Source organism: Squalius cephalus (assembly GCF_949319135.1).
Source record: "Squalius cephalus genome assembly, chromosome: 17".
In the NCBI taxonomy this organism is placed as follows: Eukaryota; Metazoa; Chordata; class Actinopteri; order Cypriniformes; family Leuciscidae; genus Squalius; species Squalius cephalus.
The window spans coordinates 11,743,869-11,765,552 of NC_137138.1; the positions used below are offsets into that span (position 1 = coordinate 11,743,869).

Here is a 21,684-nt window from a genome sequence, read left to right on the forward strand (position 1 = left end):
ACTCTATAACTAGGTACTTGTCAATTGTATATCGAAATGTTTTCCAATACACTTCAAACAAAATCTGTATTGCTGTGATTCATCTGGGAGTGGGTTTGTTCAGTTCATGGCTTAAAACTCTTTGTTGAAAGTCTCTCTTTTTTTTTTTTTTCATGGAAATAAATGTGACAAAAAACATTCCGGAACCAAGGCCGATTAAAAAGTGGACAGTCACTGTTGTGCTCTATAGCAATTTAATCCTTCACTCTGCACTAAAAAATATTAGATGTTAGATTTACATCAAAATGCCATGTCAAATGGTTCTCCGCAACTATGATGGCCATGCTTTTATTAAATTGTACTCACTTGATCCAAGTAAATTCACCTAAAGGGTTGTAATAAATGACATTTGAAGGTGATCATTTGATCACAACACAGATGCATTCAACTTACGGCTGTGTACAAATAATAAAGCTTGAGTAGTAAAGTGGTTACTAAAAATACAGTACAGTACATTTATTAATTCCTCCTTGAGCCTTGCTCAAAGGCACACGCCACTCCTACACCACCGGCACTGACACAAAATGGGCAGTACTGATATAAAATAAATGCTGTGTAATGTAGTTATTTAACCACATCTAGGTAACTAATTAACTAAGCCTAATCTCTCCAATGGAAAGGCCTGCTGAAAAACTAGTTTGACCGTGCTCCTTTCCTGATCCCATTCCCTATCGCGTCCTGTCTCTCCTTCAATTGTCCTGTCAAACAGACTAAAGCCCCAAAAATATAATTGATATACAAAAACCAACTCCACTTAATAAAATACATTACTTTGAGGGATGGCAATAGACTAGATTGTGTTGCAGCAAAACTTCTCAACTTTTGGTTGCATGAGCGAGCGTCACTTTTCACAAACCCTTGTGTTCCTCCTCTACGTTCTTGTGACACACAATCCCCATTGAAATCAATAAATCATGGTGTGCCGGCACTCTAACTCTGTTTCTCCATGAAAACCTTTGTATTAATGAGGTAATTTTAATAAAGCTTAATTTATTAAATCTAACAATGCTGATATTTCTTTTCTTTTTTTTACTTTGGAAAAATTTAAATGCTGTGGCAAGTCCTCAATTTTTGGTGAAACAGAGAGAATACCTTATTATACTGCCTCTCTTGTCTCATGCATCTTGAATCTCTATAAACCTTCAAGTTTTAGGCTAGGTCCTAAACCTATCCAAAAAAAGCCTTGCTACTGGCTCTTTTTTTCTCACTGCCATTTTCACAGGCACAAGACAGGGAAGGAGCCGTGTCATTTAAACTTTACAGTGTCTTGAATCTTTTTTTTCCTGCACATCAAAAGCCTTTATTCTCGCAAAATGATTTCTCCTGCACTCCTCGCATCCGAGAAGGCCTTTCTTCCACCCTACTCTAAGCTTGTTCTGTCATCTTGTTAGGAACTGAAAAAATGCAAATGAGAGACAAACCACAGGAGCACCTGCTGCGTGCCTCTGAAGACCTGGAAAATGAACTGACTTAGTAGAGGCTCGGGGTTGTCACCAAAACCTACATAGTGCTTTTTAAAATCATTTGGCCTTTTGCCGACGTCTTTATAGTGGGGATGGCAGTTGAGCTAAATAAAGAAAAAACAACTCTCTTACAAACTTCACAGCAACTGTTTAAACAATTCTGCAAGCAATTTAAGACAAGTTCTGTTGTTGCAGTTTTTTTATGGTGCTTTATGGTTGCCTGTTTCTCAATAGATTCGTGGGTTACTCTGAGCTGCTAAGAGCACACCAACCCAACACAAAACCACCAAAATTATAAGAGCCAGTTGGTTGTTTATACAACCATAGCATAGATGCCCTTGATCTCAGCCTGCCTGGGTAGGATAGGGGTACCCCTTGCCTAAAATAAGACCAAGGGTACACATGGAGATGATTTGGGGTTTTCTTTAGAGAGACTTGGACTGGAGAATTAAGCCTGAAGTGCTGCAATCGATGTGATCCAATGGAAAGCACATAATATTGCGTGCAGCTACAGTCTGTCCTTCTTACTTCCTTTACCACACAGTTTGATCTGTTGGTACTGAGAGCTCACTGCTGGCGTAAGGTCCCGCTCTTTTCATTCCCTCATGCATTTAACTTATTACAGGGCACTGTTTCCTCCTGAGGTTTATCCATTGAGGCTTTCAGTATAATCACTACCCTGGCCTGTAATGTTCAGAGGGCCCATGCCAAAAATACATCATTACCGTGCATAGAGGACTAGCTATTTTTTGCCAGTGTACATGCTGAACATGTTGCTTGCTTGCACACTTCAGTGTACGTATTTCAATATACATATGTTACATCAGGCAGAAATGCATAAAATATACTATTTATCTATTATATATTACATCTACAGGGTTCTCAACTTTTTGTTTCCTTCCCAAAATATGAGTTAATATAAATGGTTGCTATTCCCCTGTTCAGATGCCAGAGTCAGAAAGGACAATGTATACAAGTTTTTACCAAAGCCTTTAGAATTACACATGTTTGCCACCAGTAATGGATCTCATTACAGAGCACTAACCATGTGCCTGACCCTGCATCCAGATTGCTGCTCGTTTCATTTAGATAGGCTACAGGGTCAGGATGAAGCACAAGCCCTGCAAGGTATTTGTCTCAGGGAGATGAGCCGCGCTGGGTGCCAATGAGAAACAGCACCTTAAAGGTCTGCCTATCTGACACTCTATATATCTAGAGACAGCATCCAGGGCTTCTTTCGAATGGGTTACAATATAGGAGTGTGAAGAGAGTGATGAGCCTCCATCGTTTTCTATTCCTCCCTGGTGCTTTTCTCTACTCTGGGCTGGACACAATCAAAAACAGTGTGATAGCTTGGTACAAAGATACATCAGTGTTGTTGTTGTAGGGCAGCTACTCCTGACTCCCAAACTTTTAACTAGATTTCCTGCTGTATTGTGCACCGTGACTTCCAGGTTGTGAGAAAATCTAATTAGGCAGCCTAATATATGTAAAAAAAAAAAAAAAAACCACAGTTTTAGCAGGTGCTTAATTCTACACATCTTATTCTCCTGCCTCACTGTGCCAAATCTATTCTCATCAACACCTCTGCCACCTCTCCAAAGACTCGTTCCTGAAATAAACTCCTCGTCCCAAATCCCAAACTCCAGATGCCTGGGAATGGACTTGAGGTCATGAGAATCCAGAACGACAGCTAAAAGTAGGACATGAACCAAACTAAAGGCCCCGAACAGCTTCATTTTCCTTGTGGAAATGCACAAGGGAGCTGATTCCAACTGACAGGTACAATTATTGGGAGTTTTTATCCAGAAAAATCACCTGATCTACTGAAGCTGCAAATCAATCCACAGTACATTATTCCAGAGAGACATGAGCAAGAGAAATGCTATTGATTAAATGTTTACCAGTTCTCTAAATGCTGTTGCCCTTTTTAGTCTCCAAGGCTGTGCTTTCATACTCATGCCTTTCTCTTGATTACTCTGCAATGGGCCTGTGTTGGCTCTCAGCCACCTTGCATTGGATGTCAATCGCTTGCCCACTCCACTCATTCTTAAGTCTTTCTGGGTAATTAGAAGTGAGAGGCAGTAAGTGAGCACATTGGTCAAATTGACATTGTGAATGATGGACAGGCTCATGACAGCAGATGTGTCTGGCTCTCTTTGGCTCAGTTGAGGATGTGCCACTCAGGGCTTGTGAGCTAATATGTGGTGTGTACTATTATGAGCATGGCACGGGTGAGGGTGGCAGGCAGTGGAGCTCATGCGATGCTACATGCATCTGTTGACGAGTCCAGCTGGTGCTCTCGCTAAAGACCAGTGGTTTGACCAGAGTCATTGTTTGACCAGAGATGATCTTATTATTGGGAGATTTGAGGGTCCATGGCTCTACCAATGGAAAAAGTGTAACGACTAACTTAAATCACGTTTTCTTAGACAACCAATCACATTACAGCCTTGACGTGATAGAATTTCGTTTAAAGTTGTGCGACAGTCAATCACTGTTGGTGGATACAATAGAAATGAATGAGAAGTGCTGTGAACTGAATCATACCCGTCACACAATTGTCCGTGATTTCTCTTAAAACCTTTTTCTACTTGGAGTAAACTCTAAAAATAGATCAATCCAAAACGAATGTTTAAGAGCAAACATGTTTAAGATTAGCCGATGTGCTGTCGATTCATTAAATGAGAATCTGTTTACGCTGTCCTCCATTGACATCCATTAAAAAAAGGCCTCTGGTCTCTTTTCCTTGCGTACCACAGTGATACTCGTTTTTAAGCTTGCAGGCTTGCCTTCAAGTGGCTTTGGTTCGACTAGAGGATTTCAAAACAGAAATGAACCTGTAATGTGGAATAGAAAGGCAAGAAAAACATCTTTGCAGCATGTTACACAACTTATAAAAAAGAAGGGACATTTTTCATGCACACCACATATAATCTAACTGATTTGACCTATTTTGGTGATTCTCACAAAGAGGTGAACATTTCATCATTGATTAATCAATCTATTAATTTATTTTTTTACAATGTGACAATATTTTCAGCATGTGAGAATTAAGCATGTTACACTCCAATTCCCATTACTGTAAAGAAGAAAAAAAAAAAAAAGATTAATAAGATATGAATGTTGAAGTATTTATGCATGGTATAATTTGTTGTAGTGTCTTTAATTATTTAAAAAATAATTTAGTTTAATTCTAAAAACTCTTTGAAACACGATTACTTTTCTGATACTGTTTTAACCTATATAAGTAAAAAGATAATGTGTAACCTATAATACAGATAATACCAGACACTAATGAGAACTAACAGATAAAGTGTGATTAAATATAGTGTTACCATGCAAAAATATGCTAAAAGATCCTACTAGTAGATTACAATTTCTTCATGCAAAATGATGAAATGTGACATGGACATTTACATATACATTATACAGTTTTTTTATAATTATGTTATTGTTCCAAGTACAGTGACTATGTCGTGACCACGCGATGTAAAGTCGTGACCTTATGTTGAGGGAAAGGCATATTTTTCTCAGAGCCACGACTTCATATGTTGAGGGAACGACATCTATTTCTCATGGCCATAGCAACCTGGAATTATCAGAAATGGATAGGCCTATGACCACGAGGTCACGGCATAAAGATATCATTACCTCGACAAAATGATCTTGTGGCCACGACGTATCACATTCCCAAGTTAATATGATGTTCACAAGAATTATTATCTTGTGGTCACGACATATCACGTTCCCACAACTCAATATCTTGTGGCCCTGACAAAACTAAGTGAACCGAACATGTCCCCTCCTGGTCACCTTATCCAAGAGATGCATTGTTCAAGGGGAGGGATGCTGACAGAGGTCCACTGTGTCACATGGGGTTTGCAGTCATTGACCCATTCTGTACAGTCTGAGCAACAGTCTTAAAAACCAATCATCGTGCCACACACCCATCTGCTCCATCACAACGCTCTCCCTTAACACCCGTCCACCCCAGCACAACAATACTCCGCCATCTGTGCCATCACCCATGGCTTTTAGATCTCTAAAAGCATTGTCTGCGCCTGTCAGGTGTTGGTGTCCCAATAACACACAGAGCAATAGCAGCCTCCCTGGAGGTGGACATGACTCCTTAAGTCTTCATTCAAGCATGAATGGTCTGGGGTGCCAAGTTAGTGTAATAACAACAGTGCTATGGTTGTGGTTTCGTCATATGGACACTGCAAGAAAGGGCGGGGTGGGAGATGTCATTTGGAAGATGCGTTTCTGTAAGTGTCATGTTATTATCAGCTGCTGTCACAGAGAGCTGTAATTCATCAGAGATCCTTTGCAGAGTGTCTATGCCACATTTAATGATCAGAGGTTTGATGACATGCAGTCTCACACGCTGGCAGACATCAACCGCTTCATTATATGCGCGGACCAACTGCTCAGTAGCGTCACATTAGATATGTGAGGGTCATTTAAAAAGCTGGCTCTTACAGAGCCTTTAAACTCGCTGCCATTCATTTGCAAGTTTAAATGAAAAACTTATTGGACAAGGCTGAAAGTTTCTATTACAAGAGGGTATTGATCACTTGTGGTCAAATTTGCCTTATTTAAATAACCTCTTGTAGTAGAAACTTTTAGCAGCATCTTTATGAGCACTATGTTCATGCCAAAAAATGTCTTGAAAAGTTACTGGATATGAAAGATAAAAGGATATTGATTGGTAAAATCAATTACTTTGAAAAGAAAATCAATACAACAGAACAACTTAACAAGCAAGTATTGGAGTACTCTTTTTAAATTAAATTACAAGCATCTGTTGCAACAGTAATGTATATTTAAGCAACTGCGCACACAAATATGATTGTCAGATCACAACCTCATGCAGGGAAGGAAGGGATACAGACCACCTGGGACTTTTGAGCCATCAGAATTTTAGAAACTTTAAAAAAAAAAATGTTAGTTTATTAAGCATGTCTATTAATGTTCCTGTCTATGCACATGACTAAATTAGGTCAGTCAAACTGAATTGCACAGTCTCCAAACTACTCTTTATCAAATTGATCGAAACTTGCACAAAACTTTTCCTCACAGGAAACCCACAGTTTTGTTTTTCTATAGTAGACTACACAGTGGGTGTTATATATATGTATGTATGTATAGGTGACCACCACTGTTTCATAGATGAATATGTGGATACAAAAGGATTAAAAAAAAGTTCTGGGGAAGATTGAATGCTAAACTATTAAACTGAGTGAGCAACATTTTTCTCCCTCTTCTTCCAGTGTCCTTGCCACATTGTTGCATTTCTGAAAGGAATTGCAGGTTGGAAAAGTACAAATAAATTGTTCAACATATTGAGAAGTGGACAAATTAGCTGATGACCCAACAAATCGTATCCAATAAGCGAACATTTCTATATTTCTTAGTCAACTTCTCTTTCAAACGAACAGATGTGCACTGTTCACGCGCTCTCCAAAGCTCAGTGCGCGTGAAAATGGCACATCAACATTATTTCTGAGACCGCCTGCAGCATGAAAGTGTGTTTGAGGAAAAAAAGTACATAAGAGGTTGATTATGGCTCGGAAGACAAACACAAAAGAAAATTGTCTAACATGCACTACAATACGCATAATTCACATAATAGAGTAACTCATGTAAAAAATAACCCACAAGTGAGCGGCTCGATATTTAAAGAGATAGGCTAGTTCACCCATTCTGTCATCATTTACTCACCCTCGTATTAGGCTATTCCAAACCAGGGTGACATTTTCTTCAGCGGTACATAAAAGGAAATTACAGTATCATAATCACCATGCAATCTCATTGTGTGGAAAGAAAAATGCAATGAAAATAAAAATGCAATTAAAGCGAATGGTGGCCGAGGCCGTCATTCTTCTGTGTGTGACAGAAAGTCATACAGGTCTAGAACAAAATTATGGTGAGTAAACGATGACAGGATTTTTCATTTGTGCCTGAACTATTTCTTTAAGACTCTGGCGCACGATTTGGTTCTGCTGAATGAAACTTGACTTCTGTGAAGACATAATTAAGTAAAATCCGTTATGTGTGTCCATTCAGACGTGTGGGAGTGTAAGTGCGAATACATTTTCGATTTCATAGACGTGTCTAATACGTGTAATTATCAATACCTACAGGTTTTTCTTTCACGCCTTTCCCCTAAACGATAATTATTAGTCGGAAAACGGGCTTGAAAGAGCACCTACCACCCCCATATCCATCTGCTCGGCTGTTATAGACGGGGCCGCCCGAGTTTGAGATAAAAACCAAAGAACTGGAAAAAGAATCATCTCTGGGTAAATAATCCAAATGGTCCGGGCGGAATTCCACTTTCTGAGACACTTCATATTGTCCCCGCTCCCGCTGATCACAGAACGGTCTTTCTTTCCGCCGCATCCACCGTATAGATCTCCCAAATCCGGATCCCGTGCATTTAACGGTCCGTGGGAACGCGTGTCAGTCAAACTACCTCAGTGTGGTGCGCAAACACGTGAAACACATATCACATACAACAACGGAGTAGGCTACAGGACAGTTCATTTCCTCAGGGATCTCTGTCTCCAAGCGAAATGTCATTCACAGTGGTCATCACGATTTACCAAAGCTGCCTGAAAGATAAGCAGTGTAAGCATTCCCTCCCAAAAGACCAGAAGTCAAATGCCTTCGTTCAGTCCTAATCCGAAGCCCTTTGAGATCTGTGCGTGTTCTGTCAGAAAAGAGGTGCCGCGCTCTCGGCGCTGAACGAAACGGACTGATGCGCGGTAAGTGCGAGGAGAACTTGTATAGGCTACTACCCGGATTGGGGGTGGAGGATGCGGGGGAAACCTTTGCGTTTTTATTTTTGTTACTTCACTAGTTTACTGTTAAATAAAATTAAAATAATAATAATAATAAAAAAAAAAAGTCAACAACAAAAACTCACTTTGGTTTAAAAAAAGATAGAGACAGGTATGGTTCACAGACGTTCTTTGACGTAAACCATGAGAAAGCTTACTTCATTAAGTTGAATAGCATGTTATTTTAATGTTTTAGGATGCAATTAACTTGGGATCGATTTAATTTGATAATTTAATTTGTACCCGTGAGTCGTGTCCCACAGCAGTTTTAAGAATGTATGTATTGAACCTCTACATCTGCAGTCAGTTTGGAAGTCAGATGTCCTACAATAACCATTTATCTTAAGAAACCAAAATTGCACTTGTATCTGGCTAGTGAGTGAACAACAGACTATCCAGATACATTAAGTATTAAACAAAGATATTTCGAGAGATTTTGTGTGAGTGTGTGTGTGAGAGAGTGAGTGAGAGAGAGAGAGAGAGAGAGAGAGAGAGAGAGAGAGAGAGAGAGAGAGAGAGAGAGAGAGAGAGAGAGAGAGAGAGAGAGAGAGTTAAAATTCAACAAGAGCCTTTTAGCCTGCTGTCATGAGAAAAGAAACTAATCAACTTTCATGATACATGTGAGTTGAGGATAGATACAAGTTGAATCCAAAGAGTAGAATTCATACTTAAAAGCATTTAAAATTCTGTCATTAATTACTCACCCTCATGTCGTTCCAAACCCGTTAAGACCTTTGTTCATCTTCGGAACACAAATGAAGATATACTGATGAAATTCAAGAGCTTTCTGACCCTAAGTTCTTGAACTTAGGAGGCATCCCTGCCGCAAGCTATTTTATAAACAACATTAGTCGTGTCTAATGTTCCCACTGTAAATAATGCTAAAGGACCAATAAGCAACAACCTAACAAGTAAGCACATACAGTAGCTATAGCAACCACCTACTGTAGCAATGACCCATGAAAATGTTAAAAAAAACCACCGTGGTAACCTTCTACAACACCCTAACATCTGAAACGAAATATAGTTACACATAAAATACAAGCAGTACTCAGTCAGCACAGAAGTCAGTAATACTGTAATATAAGTGTGACCTTTAATCCTTTTCAATTCTTAAACCTTTTTGTGCCTTCTCTAAATATCACAATATGCGAGTGTTTAAAGTTCAAAACTTTTTGTAGCGTACAAAGAACAGTGCTGCCCAAAAATCTCTACATGAGTGAATAATCTAAAGGGAGCTGAGGGTAAAACATGCATCATAGGGAATGGCACACCTGACAGACCGTAAGAGCTCTTATCACTTAATCACGGGCCTGCACATTACAGAGTTATGGCTTTAAGCTTAATGCACATTTCAAGGGACACAACCCTGAAATGTAATGCAAAGACATATGAAATATTAGGCACTGGCCTCAGGTAATGAAGGACAGGAGCGGTAGAGCAAATATGTTGACTGAAAAACACCATGTAACAGAGACTGGCATGTGGGGACGTGATGCAAAAAGGGAGACAGTGGTTTGAAGGCGGAATATTATTAATGGAGAATGTGTGGGGAAAGAGGACTTAGAGAGAGAGAGAGAGAGAGAGGGCAGAGGATTGCTGGTGTCAAGCACGTGACAGTTTCTCATTCGCATGTGGATAATCAAATGCGCAGTTGAGCCACAAATGAAACATCTGTCAAGAAAAATCCAGAGGCATCAATGTGAAGATTATCAACGGTTTTAAGTCAGATAAATAACTTCCCTTTATGCAGGTGTCCAATGATTACCGCTTTAGACTTGACGTTTTGAAAAGACTGCTGAGCCAACACTTTAGGGAAAAAGTTAACTTAGCATACTTAATTCTGTTAACATCAGCTTTAATGAAACGTCTAAATGGCACCCTGCATGTATATAGCTTACAAAGAGAGAAACAGCATTGGATGTATGTGATTTTTCACAATTTAAATGTAGAATATAATTGTCTTTCTGAGGAGGTAATAAATTACATTTTGCTTTCATGATGCCAATGGATGGGTTAGATAAGGTTCTCTTTTCAAAGAGGGGCCACAACTGTCTACACAGCTTAATAGGATCATTACAATTCTACAAGAGCCTTTTAGCCTGCTGTCATGAGAAAAGAAACTAATCAACATTCATGATACATGTGAGTTGAGAATGGATACAAGTGAGTTGAGAATGGATACAAGTTGAATGCAAAGATTAGAATTTATACTTCAAAGTATTTAATATCAAAGAATGTTGATGCAAAAAAGCTATTGCTACTCTGACTAAACATGCAAAATCAGTCAATCAATATACTATCTATCAATAATTCAATCAGCCAACCAATCAAGTTTGTTGAGAAGCGCGGGAATACATTTGATTGCCCTTGTTTTTAAAGAGCAACAGGATCAGATTGCACTAGTGTTCATTCAGAGGAGCACATTGACAGCTTATTAAACATACATAGACTATAATTTTGCCAGAAGCAAACTCCTTGGACTGCAAAGTCTGTACCTCTAAAATATAAGCTTTTTTCCACCCAAGCTCATTATAATTAAATTTCAAAAGACAGCATAACAAGCACATCAGCTTTTCAAAAGCATGATCACCACAACTGTACTAATCTAAAGTACTTACAATTCACTTGTACTTGTCTATCTCGCCTTATATACTGTATAATTGTTGTACATTTTGCACAAAAGGCAAATGAAAAACTACTTTGTTGTAGCATTCAAATCTGCAGAGGAATAAACAAGAGATGTGCCCCATTATAATGAGAACAATGAATCCATGCACGCTTTTTGTGGTGGTTATTTTGATTCATAACAGTGACTTGAACCTTTTAATTCTGTTAACCAAAACAGTTTGTTATTTTCAGTTGTTACACCCAACCAGTGAATGTATTTCTGCATTACTAGTGAGTCATTGAATCTTCAGATCAACAAGCACTCAACAGAATGCTGAATCGTTAACAATCAAAAGAGCTATTTATTAAAAAGGCATGTCTACAGATCTCTCTCTCTCTCTCTTTATATATATGTGCATGTTCCAGACAAACTAGTAGTAACTCTTTCCGTAGGTTACATCATTACGCCATTAGGTGTCGACAAATGACTTGCTTTGTGAGAGAGTTACCGAAACAATTAGTCAACCGATTCGTTCAAAAACACAACTCAAAACAGTGATTCACTGAACAAATCAAATAATCTTTATGAGTGAGTCATTGAATCATTCACTCATACGATTCGTTCACAAACTAAACAAATCTCTATTCTCCATTTTTTCAGTTTCTTGGACTAAGACTTTAAGCTATAAAAAAATGCTAAATTTAATAGCTTAAATAAATGCATTTTAAACTTTCTCATGAATAAAAATCTAGGAAAGTGAATGAGAAGGGGTGAATGCAAGCAATACTCAGGACTTAGAATGCATAGTCAGAGACCTTTCTGAAAGTTTCTTAATGTTATGCACTGCTGGAGTTTGATTTGGTTGAGGAGAGAAAGGGAAAGAGAGAGACCATGTTCAATCTGTGTTCTTTAGTAAGACAAAAAGGTTGCATAGATAACAGCAAAAGCTTACAGGAACTGAACAGTTGCACATAAAGACTGAATAGCAAGGAGGACATCAAACAGGAGGACACACCGTGTGGATTCTTCAGCTGCAATGTGAAATTCCAGGCAACAAATCAATGACACGCAGTCATATTCATTTGAATCTAAATCCCGTTGCTCCTGGGGAAACAGTCTAGAATCCATCTTATATTAGATATACATCTATCCTAAAATAAAATTACAAATCTGAGCTTTGAATGCAGCACATCGCACATATTTTCAGAAACTCATCTTGGTTCGTTTCATATTTTCCATGCACAACATTTTCATCCTGAAGCACAGAGAGCCAAATCCGCAGCTGCAGTAGAGGCCTAATGGGCATTCCCATTGGACAGGTTAAGATTACAGTGTAAAAAACACAAACAAACAGACAGAAATGTCAGCTGGGCATTAATTAATCTCTTCCTGTGGCCGAATGGGCGTTGAGATGGAGCGAGCAAAAGAGAATCGAGTGCTAAAGCAAACAGCTTAAGGACAAAGGGATGTTTTGTGGCATAGAAAATAAATCGAAACTGCCCTATGAAAGTAAAAAACAACCACAATAAAAACTTAGAGACAGCTCGTCTACCTCATTGATCAATAATATGGGCACTCTGCCCATGTCAACAAATGAGAAAACTGCATCATTTTAGATAATTCAGAAGATAAGCATCACATATACAAAGAAATTGCTTCTTTATTATATTACTGGGAGATACTTCATCATGTGCCCCATAAAGTCAAGGGGTTAGAAAAGTGATTTTAAACGGTTTAAGGTTTTGAAGTACTGCACTAATTCTGTTTTTAACTTCAGCTGACCCTTATCTGGAGACCATCTTGCCAAAACCTATATTAAACACATTTAAATGTATCTAGATAAAAGTACAGTCCTATTAATGTAGATATGTATGCTTATCTACATTAATAGGACTGTACTTTTATCTAGATATAACAATTATGTTTGGAAGTCTAAATGAAATAAAGAAAGAAAATCTCTACAAAAACTGGTTATATATATAGTACCCTTTTTTCGATGCATTTAATTTTTTTGCAAACTGCAACTGAAATGACTTTCCTGTTTGGATGACATCACCAATCCCTTTTCCTTTAACTTCTCCCCTCCAAACAAGTCACATATCACTTTTAACAATCTAATCGATTGCTGATGGATAAAATATTCATGAAATACACCACATTATAGCAGTGAAACAGGCTGTGAACATTCCTATTGAGTTGGAAGAACTGAAATGCCTTTTTTAACAGATGATGTTGTCTCCACCACTTTGTGAACCTACATCGGACTCAAATTAAAAAGTTTGAGACTAAAACCCCCAGGATGCTATGGTTGGATTGGCATTTTTTCAACCGCAAAACATCTCTTCTGCCATTCACATTTTGTCCAGTGATGTTTTTTTTAAACACCTTATCTTAAAACCCCTCGCTCTCGTCCTTTCAATTCGATTTCTTTTGGACACATAGCAGTTTGAAAGAAAGTATTGTTATCAACCTGTCAAGGCTTTTTTCAGTTTAGTGACACTTCTAATGTTACTTTGAGAAAGAACGGTGAGAGAAGACATACTGGCAGTAAAGGAAGAAAATACTTCATGACAATGGACCAGACACAACAAGATTGAGGTTGGGAATGATGTGTAATTTAAGTGGCAGAACAAAACGCCAAAGCCAAAGTTTACCACAGACCTAATTGTATTAATAAAAGTGCAACTAAATGACTTTCTACCCTAGTTTTTATACCTAATTTTTATACAACATTAACTATAAAACTCATTACGATTCAGAAAGAACAAAACACAGACCACACCTCAATGTTTAACCGAGTCATTTTGGATACAGAGCGTTTTACCTTAATTGCTGTCATTTATGAGCCCTTTTCATGCTGCTCCTATCTTGATGAGATTGTGTATTTCAATCAAAGAAAGGAAATTAAAATGGCTTGAGCATGTCAGCTTGAAGAAGATTCGATCAGACATGTTTGTCTTCGTAACACCGGCTTAGAGATGATGGGGGGAGGGGGTGTCAGACAGCCTCCTGATTTATGGTTGCTTGGACCTCTTCCATCTTCCTCTATATGTCACCCTGTAGCTCACCTCTGATAACAGGCCTAGAGGCTAGTACATTACATCTGGAACAATTGTTCAAAGCGGGAAGGATACCTAGCATGATAGCAGGGAGACTGTGGTTAGTGTATTGTAAGTAGCTTTTTAAATGGCAAGCGACATGGAAGTCATAAAATCAATACTGAAATGTTCAGATCTGCGCTAGAGGTCAGGAGAACAGGACACATGGGGTCAAAGATGCCATTATGTTGCTAGCTGGTATTTGACCCCTCTTACTGTGCCACTTTTAAGTCAACATCAAGACTGCTGCTGTCTGATGCCCAGGTCTTCCTCTGACATAAGATATTTTCTCTCAAACAACATGCATAACTGAAAAATAAGCTGCATTTTCATAATAAAAAATAAAGAATGGAAATAAAAATCACAATTATTGTATCTTTACATTTCCTTGATGCATAAGCTATTATTATACTAGCAATTTTAGATCCCTAATAATTATGAAAAAGTTCAATTATGACTCAGACACATCCAATTTATTGCAGACTTTATCCGTTTCAGACCTGATTGAAAAAAATCAGCTTCAATATAAAAAATAGGATATTAAAAATGATATTACCTGCATTAAGCAAGCTTTACATTGATTGTGTGAAAAGCTAATTGTTTGAAAGATTAATTCAATCCGCTAAATGAAGCTCTCTGATTGCCGTTGATTAATTATCTAATTAATCTTATTAAACTGCAGGCATATTTGCTAAATTGTGAACATTAAGAATGATGAATGGAGAGGCAATGTGCTATGACCACAGATTCAGTTCCACTTTTTGAGGAAAACCTGAGGCTCGTATTAATCTATAAAACTGCAAATTATTCACAGGGTCCGTTCAAGAGAGTTGCTCTTCGATCTGAATGCATTTAATATATATATATTTTTTTTCGACTTGTGGCTCATAAAATGTTGACCTGTACAATCTTGTGAAACAAAATGGCTGGTTATCTGATTACACTGCAGGACAATTTTGGAGGCAATATTGCATACTGAAATCTGATAAGCCACAGTGATTTGAGATCGCAGACATGCAAATTGGGCGCAGATATGTCCATATTTTGCATAAGTGATATTTAAAAACAGAGGGACATCAAGAAAAGCAACCAAGAGGCCCTTTTCTCATCTAGTCTAGAGTAATATCTTTAGCTGCCACTTCAGCCAGAGTCATCGAGTGGAGGTGTAATCGCATTCTGGGCGCACGCTACAATTCCTCATAGGATTCTTATGGGATAAGCACAGATTGTTTCCATCTTCAGTATGCTGTGAGATTTGTATGCATGTGCATCGAATGTGTGGCGCCTAACTGTGCTCTGGCTCTACAGAAGCAAGAGGGTGTTACAAGCATGAGATGTAACAAACAGGCTCGCCACAGGGAATGCGTGAAACTAATGCATCTTAGGAATTAATGGTAAAGTCCTCGCCATTCACCACCACACATCCCGAAACACATGCCGCAATTTCAGCCGCTGATGTCGCATCATTACCAGAACTCATCAGCGTGCGATGCCTGTGAGTGAGACATAAATACATGACGAAATAAATTTGCATTCGTTTCGCACACATTCCTTTTCCAGTGAACATAAAGGCCCGGGGGTTAGAATGCGGCCACAAAGCGAACAGCATTAATTAATAATAATTAATAGCACACCAATTAACCTAATCTAATATTAGGCCTAATGCTTTGAGAAAGCTTGTGGGGTTAAAAGCATTTTAGCGGCTCGACTAATTGCTGCTATATAGCCTCCTTAGTGTGACACTAATCAGAAGAAGGTGCATAAAAATCGAGGAAAAAGCAAGCGGGGAGGTGGGCGCTGGGAGGAGATGGGTGAGGAGGTGGCTAATTATATCAGTTTTGGCAAAGAGTCTGGAAGAAGGAAGGAACATCTACTAATTCAAACCATTATTACCTTCTTCCTCCTTGCCGTTGCCGTTCACATTTCTTTTATATGCTAGCCATCAACCTGCTTCTGTAAGGTTGCTCTAAGCTCGTTAAAACAGCACTGGCCCTGTCACTTGCTTACGGATTATTTTATTCCCGGTGCTGTGTGAGGGTGACAGGATCATTGGCAGTGTGCCGACCCCCATCTTATACTAGGCTGGTGCGGTGCTTGTCCCACTCTGCAGACAAAGCATCTGGGACCGTTTGTTACCATCCTAACACACCTCTTTTTTTGTCCTGCGAGTTACACATTTAGAAAGGCAGGCTGGCTGCCTCTGGTCACAGTGCTCTTGAAGTGATACAATTATTTTCAATAATGAACCAGCGGCTGGAGCTACATTTATTATATCACTGCCACATACTGGCCATCCTAATTAAAACTTCAGTGTACAACGGTTTCAATTAATTAGAAGTTTTCCAGTTAAAGTCTTAAGGAACATTGCACAAATGAAGATGTCTGACCAGTGTTGTCTGTCGCTTCGTTAGAAAATAGCGAATATAAAAAGAACAGTGTGTACTTTTTTTCCCGTTGAATAGATACAGTAATTACCGCTAACCCCAGGAGTCTCAATTAAAAAACAGTATCAAACTGTATCAATCTCAAATTGCATCTTATGCAATTCCTGAGATTAGTATGATCCAAATCCAGCTTTCCCAACAAAGTGGTGGTCAAGATAGATAGATGTATAAAATGTTTTATGCAAATGTATAAAAGCACATAAAATATTCAGCTAAATAGTAATAGTGAGCTAACCCTGCATGCCATGACCAAATTATTGTGTTCACAAAGCAACCAACACAACAAGAGACTTCAACTTAATTCGCCTGTACCATTTGAACTGAATGACTTCATGTATAAACTGTCTGATTTCATTCCCTGAGGGTCTGCAAAACTACAAAACAGACTTTAGCTACAGATGTTTCCTGGGAACCAAAGAGCTTCCTTTCAAAGTCTGGAAACATTAGAAGCAGTGAAGCACCAACGCTAACTATGGTGACAGAATCCCAAATAGGCACAAATGAAGATATGTTTCAGTCCAGGCTAAATATGCTGATGAGCTTGTAATAGCAGAAACTCTCCTGCAGAGAGAGGTTTCGCAAGTCTGAGGCTTTGAAGACATGGTAGAACGGCCGGCTGATCAAAGCTCCCAGTCGCAGAGACTGAATTTCATGGTTTTCTTCAAGGGAGACTTGCGCCAGTCTCCTGTTGCAGTTTAACAAAACAATTACAGTGTCAGTGAGCGGGAGCTTAGAGATATCAGGCAGTGCAGAAAAACTGAGATATTCTCATTATAAAAACAAAATTCTGGCTCATGTAATAGAGTGAAATTCATTGGCTTGAAATGTGGGTCACTCAGCTGGGTCTGGAATCATCTGTGTTTATCATGATGTCACATTTTTGGCTAACTCTCCATATTGGTGGCAAGTGTGTATAAACAAACAGAGGCCACTAGTGCCTTTTTAGGCTTCACTCAGAGACTCAGTATACAAGTGTGTCCTCATTACGTCCAACAGCACATCTGGAAAATTGCTCTGACATGAATTACACCAATATAGAGGTGTCAAACAATGTTTTTACAAGTTTAAAATATTGGCACACAACTCACCCTGCACCGTTTGTACTACAGACATGAATACCTCAAATCGTGTAACTTACTGAAGAAAGCTGTACTATTACTTTTATAAGTAATTGGATTTAGGGTTTTTAGCATCTGGAGGATGATTAAATAAGCAAAAACTCGTATATTAACAAAGCGACTTGAGGGTTGGCTCTTTTGACTTGTGCTAGTAAGCAACTTCCTGCAACCAATCAAAACACCCTCAAAATATACAGAAATGCTCTAACAACCATTTAGAATACATTAGCAACCACATAGCAATGCCCTGGCATCTAAATGGAACAGCCTAGCACCATGAAGACGAGTTTTGCACAGATAAGCTCTATTTTAAAATGTCCTATTAAAGCTCTCTACCCATAAAAAACATTCCGCTAATTCACAAGACATGGAACATTGTGGTGTCCAACTGTAGGGAATTTGGCTTCTGGACATTTTGACACACAATTTTCTTTTAACAAATACAAACCATTGCCCCGTCCCCAAAACCTTTTTGCCGAACAAATCAACCTTTAAGAAATGGCACCATAAAAGTGTGTTTCAGGGACAGTGACAGTGAGTAAAACCACAATATTTGAAGTTCACAGAAATAAATCTGAGCTTAAATGTCAAAGGCAATGCAACAGATGGTTTAAAGATGCTCTTTCAAGACCTTTTCTTTCCTCAGTGTGACAACCATTTAGCAACTACAAACTACTTTCTTACTCACTCCGCATTACTTCAATAATTTGAAATTCCATAGTTAAGTAGTGTACTATTAAATGTTAAAGAACAAAACATACATAAAAACACAGAATATACAAAAAAGAAATATTTTCAAAAAAAAAAAAAATGATATGATAAATTTACAAATCAAAGACTCAAGAAAAAAAGAAAAGAAAAAAAAAAGAAAAGAAAAAGAGGTCAAGGTTTGGCAGGCAGATGCTGTATCTACACCATATACCCCAAAAACATGCCCAATTAAAAAGTAGAGGCAAAAAATATATGAATGGCAAATATTTTAATACATTTGATAAATGTTTTACCAGAACTTGATTTTTTGGAGGCTCAGCATTGTCGCCAGTGAAGGGATTGGGGATTGTGTGTTCTTGTGGTGCCATTAATCTGCATTTTCATTTCCTACAACTCAAGATTCATTAGTCACATGGAATTTACAGCTCAGGTGATTGGCTTAAAAACAAACCTGGATGTGGAACTGAACGCTTCCAGAAAAAAGGATGGCAGATCTCAAATCGCATGTCCGGAGCTGATCAACCATTATAGATGAATGAGAATGTGAATGATCAACTTTCACCAGCTGAAATGAAAGAGAAAAGATCAAGACAACAAAAGCGAGAGAGCCAGAAAGAAATACAGACAAATATGTTTTAGTAGAACACTTGTAGCATGGAACAGAGATGATTTCGTTCCAGCAGTGTTCAAATCCATCCCAGGCAACCTTGGAAAGTCATGTGACTACAAGAATAATTTTTTTATGATTTGGTTGTTACAAATGCTGCCCATTTCCTTTTAAGAAGGGTGTTCAGCAGTGCACTTCTCTAAAGAAGATTATGTCCCAGGGATGGCCGGGGTGTAAGCAAAAGGGGCAGATTTATGGCACGCTCCATCCTGCCCTTTTAGAGCCACAACCAGCAAAAGAGACATTATAGATATTTCTGCAAATCATCTCAGGTTTCTAATCACACACCTTGCCAGATGTGACCCTCACAATTTAGGGACATCAGCCACACACATCAGGTTTTTTAAGGTTAAAAAGAAAAAGAGTATATTATGCTCACAAAGACTGCATTTGTTTGATCAAAAATAAAGTAAAATCAGCAATATTGTTAAATTTCAAATAATTCAAAAATACTTTGAATACATTTATTTTAATATAATTTAAATGTAATTTATTGCTGTAATGACAAAGACGAATTTTCAGCCACCATTATTTTCAGCAACACTTTCTTCAGTGTCACATGAACCTGGCTCAAGAACAAATTTCAAGAAACATTTTTAATTATTATTAGTGTTAAAGCTGCTTAAGTTGTGTTGCTTAATGTTTTTTGTGGAAACTGTGATACATTTTTTTCAGGTTTTTTTTGATGAATAGAAAGAGAAAAAGAACTGCATTTAATAAATTATATATATACAGTATATACGCCTCAAACTTTTCAACAGTATTGTAATTCAATGTCTTTATGCTATTACAGGCTATTTTTAATGCAAGTATTTTGTTATTAAAGCGGACGAGGAAAATAAAGTGGCTGGAGCAGCTGTACTTTGCCAATACTTAGTCAAATACAAAACAATACTTTGTCAAGGCAAAATTCAGTGTTTGCATGTGGCTTTTCCAGTTAAAATTTACGGTTTGATCGATTTCTTTTTTCTTTGAATTTCAATTTATTGTAATTCTACTTCCTTACATTGAAATGTGCAATTCTGCATCCCGTCCCCTTATTTCAAATTAACATGCATTTTCAGTTCAGTTCTGTGCACAACCCTGGGTGGAAGTGCATGGAATAATCCAGATCTGGAACTCTTGTTGTGGAAAAAGGGCAACAGAGTCTCAGTGTGGGTGGTATATAGAGTTGAAAGGTTGAAAGATCCCTCAGTGGGAAGCTCTCAACATGCCATGCCCCGGTTGTGTGAAACTAGAAAAGGCCAGTCACCGTGCCAGATTAGTGAGCTTCCCATTCAACACCCAGTGGATAACACTCTAGGTATGAAATATGCACCTATACTTAGCCAACGATGAGCACATGACCCTTCCTATTTTTAAAGGGTTTCAAAAGGGTTACTGGTTTAGGCAAAGAGATAAAACATTCTGTCGATATCGCAAGTGCATCTGGTGGCTTTACTGGAGCTTTAAAAATATCAATCCTAATCACTTTAACCATTAGTGCACATGGATCTACCGATGGATTAATGTAGACAAATGGAGAGACATTGACATTCACATTTCTCATTTTAACTGGATTATCTCTCTTGCTTCAATGACTTGCTGAGGCCACCACTCCAGCGCTGTACAGTACATTGGACTTTTTCAGTTTCATTTCCCCCCACCTTCAGTGTCAGAAACACTTTGCTGACCTTCCCTGAGTAATAGAGGCCTGAGAGAGCATAACTGTCCTCTCGGGAGTCTTCTCATCTCCTCTGGGCTTTCTTTTCCTTGTGTCCAGACGTCCTTCGTTTTCTCCCTAAATCCATTTTGCTAATGGGTTTGGGCTCAGATGCGTCTCATGCGTAGTTCTATGTGAATGAGTGACAAGTTTAGGGTGTGCCAGCCTCTTTGCATCCATACTGACATTGGATCTATAAGGAAAGCGTGCAGGAGGGAATTCTGATTTATGGATCCCTATGGGCTAACAGCTAACCCTTTCAAAGTACTCCATTAATTAGCCACTGGATCTTTGCAGGAAAGGGGCTTGGTGCTTTTCCCTTGATTACTGAGTCACTGTCTCCTTCGTGATTAAAAAACAGGCGAAGGGAAAAGGGCCTTGAGTCTTTCTCATCTTTAGCAAGCCCCCATGTCCTACAATCCGTTTGGCATGCCCATGTTTGTGCATAAAACCTGTGTAGAAACACAAAAAGCATGATTCAATGACAAGTTTAAATTTAGAGTGTAGAATAAAACCATACGTTTTATTTTTATAAAACCATAAAGCCATTTGTAAGAAAAAAAACACTACTGCTAGCCTTTGAAGTATAAATGTTGTTGAATAAAACACCAAAAGGACTTTTCTGAGCACATAAGTAACTTGTACATAGTTTTTAACTTGTACATAGTTATATATACACACAGTCATGTGAAAAAGAAAGGAAACCCTATTGAATTCTATGGTTTTATATATATACACAGCATTCAGGTGAGTGTTAACACAATGCCAAGGAGGAAAGACATCAGCAATGATCTTAAAGAAGCAACTGTTGCTGCCATCAATCTGAGAAAGGTTATACGCCCATTTCCATTATGTTCATGGAGCTCAACCAGAGTTCTACAGGCAGTTCTTTTGACCTCATGGCTTGGTTTTTGCTCTGATATGCATTTTCAGCTGTTACACCTTTTATTGAGATGTGTGCATTTCCAAATCATACACATTCAATT

The 21,684-nt window shown here is 38.3% G+C and overlaps 1 protein-coding gene across 2 annotated transcripts in view; it reads right to left on the reverse strand.

The window, feature by feature from the left end:
- Positions 1–20,692, reverse strand: part of mmp17a (matrix metallopeptidase 17a) — a 97,551-nt gene extending 76,859 nt beyond the window's left edge. Inside the window, exons 1-2 of one of the 2 annotated variants that reach the window (XM_079898667.1) lie at positions 20,670–20,692; positions 18,781–18,894 (exon numbers count right to left, since the gene is read on the reverse strand). In XM_079898667.1, coding sequence (XP_079754793.1) covers positions 18,781–18,855 — 75 coding nt within the window. In that variant the 5' untranslated portion in view covers positions 18,856–18,894; positions 20,670–20,692. Of the gene's footprint in view, positions 1–7,717; positions 8,249–18,780; positions 18,895–20,669 lie in introns of those variants that run through there. The other variant, XM_079898666.1, reaches the window with a different exon arrangement.
- Positions 20,693–21,684: the final 992 nt, after the last annotated feature.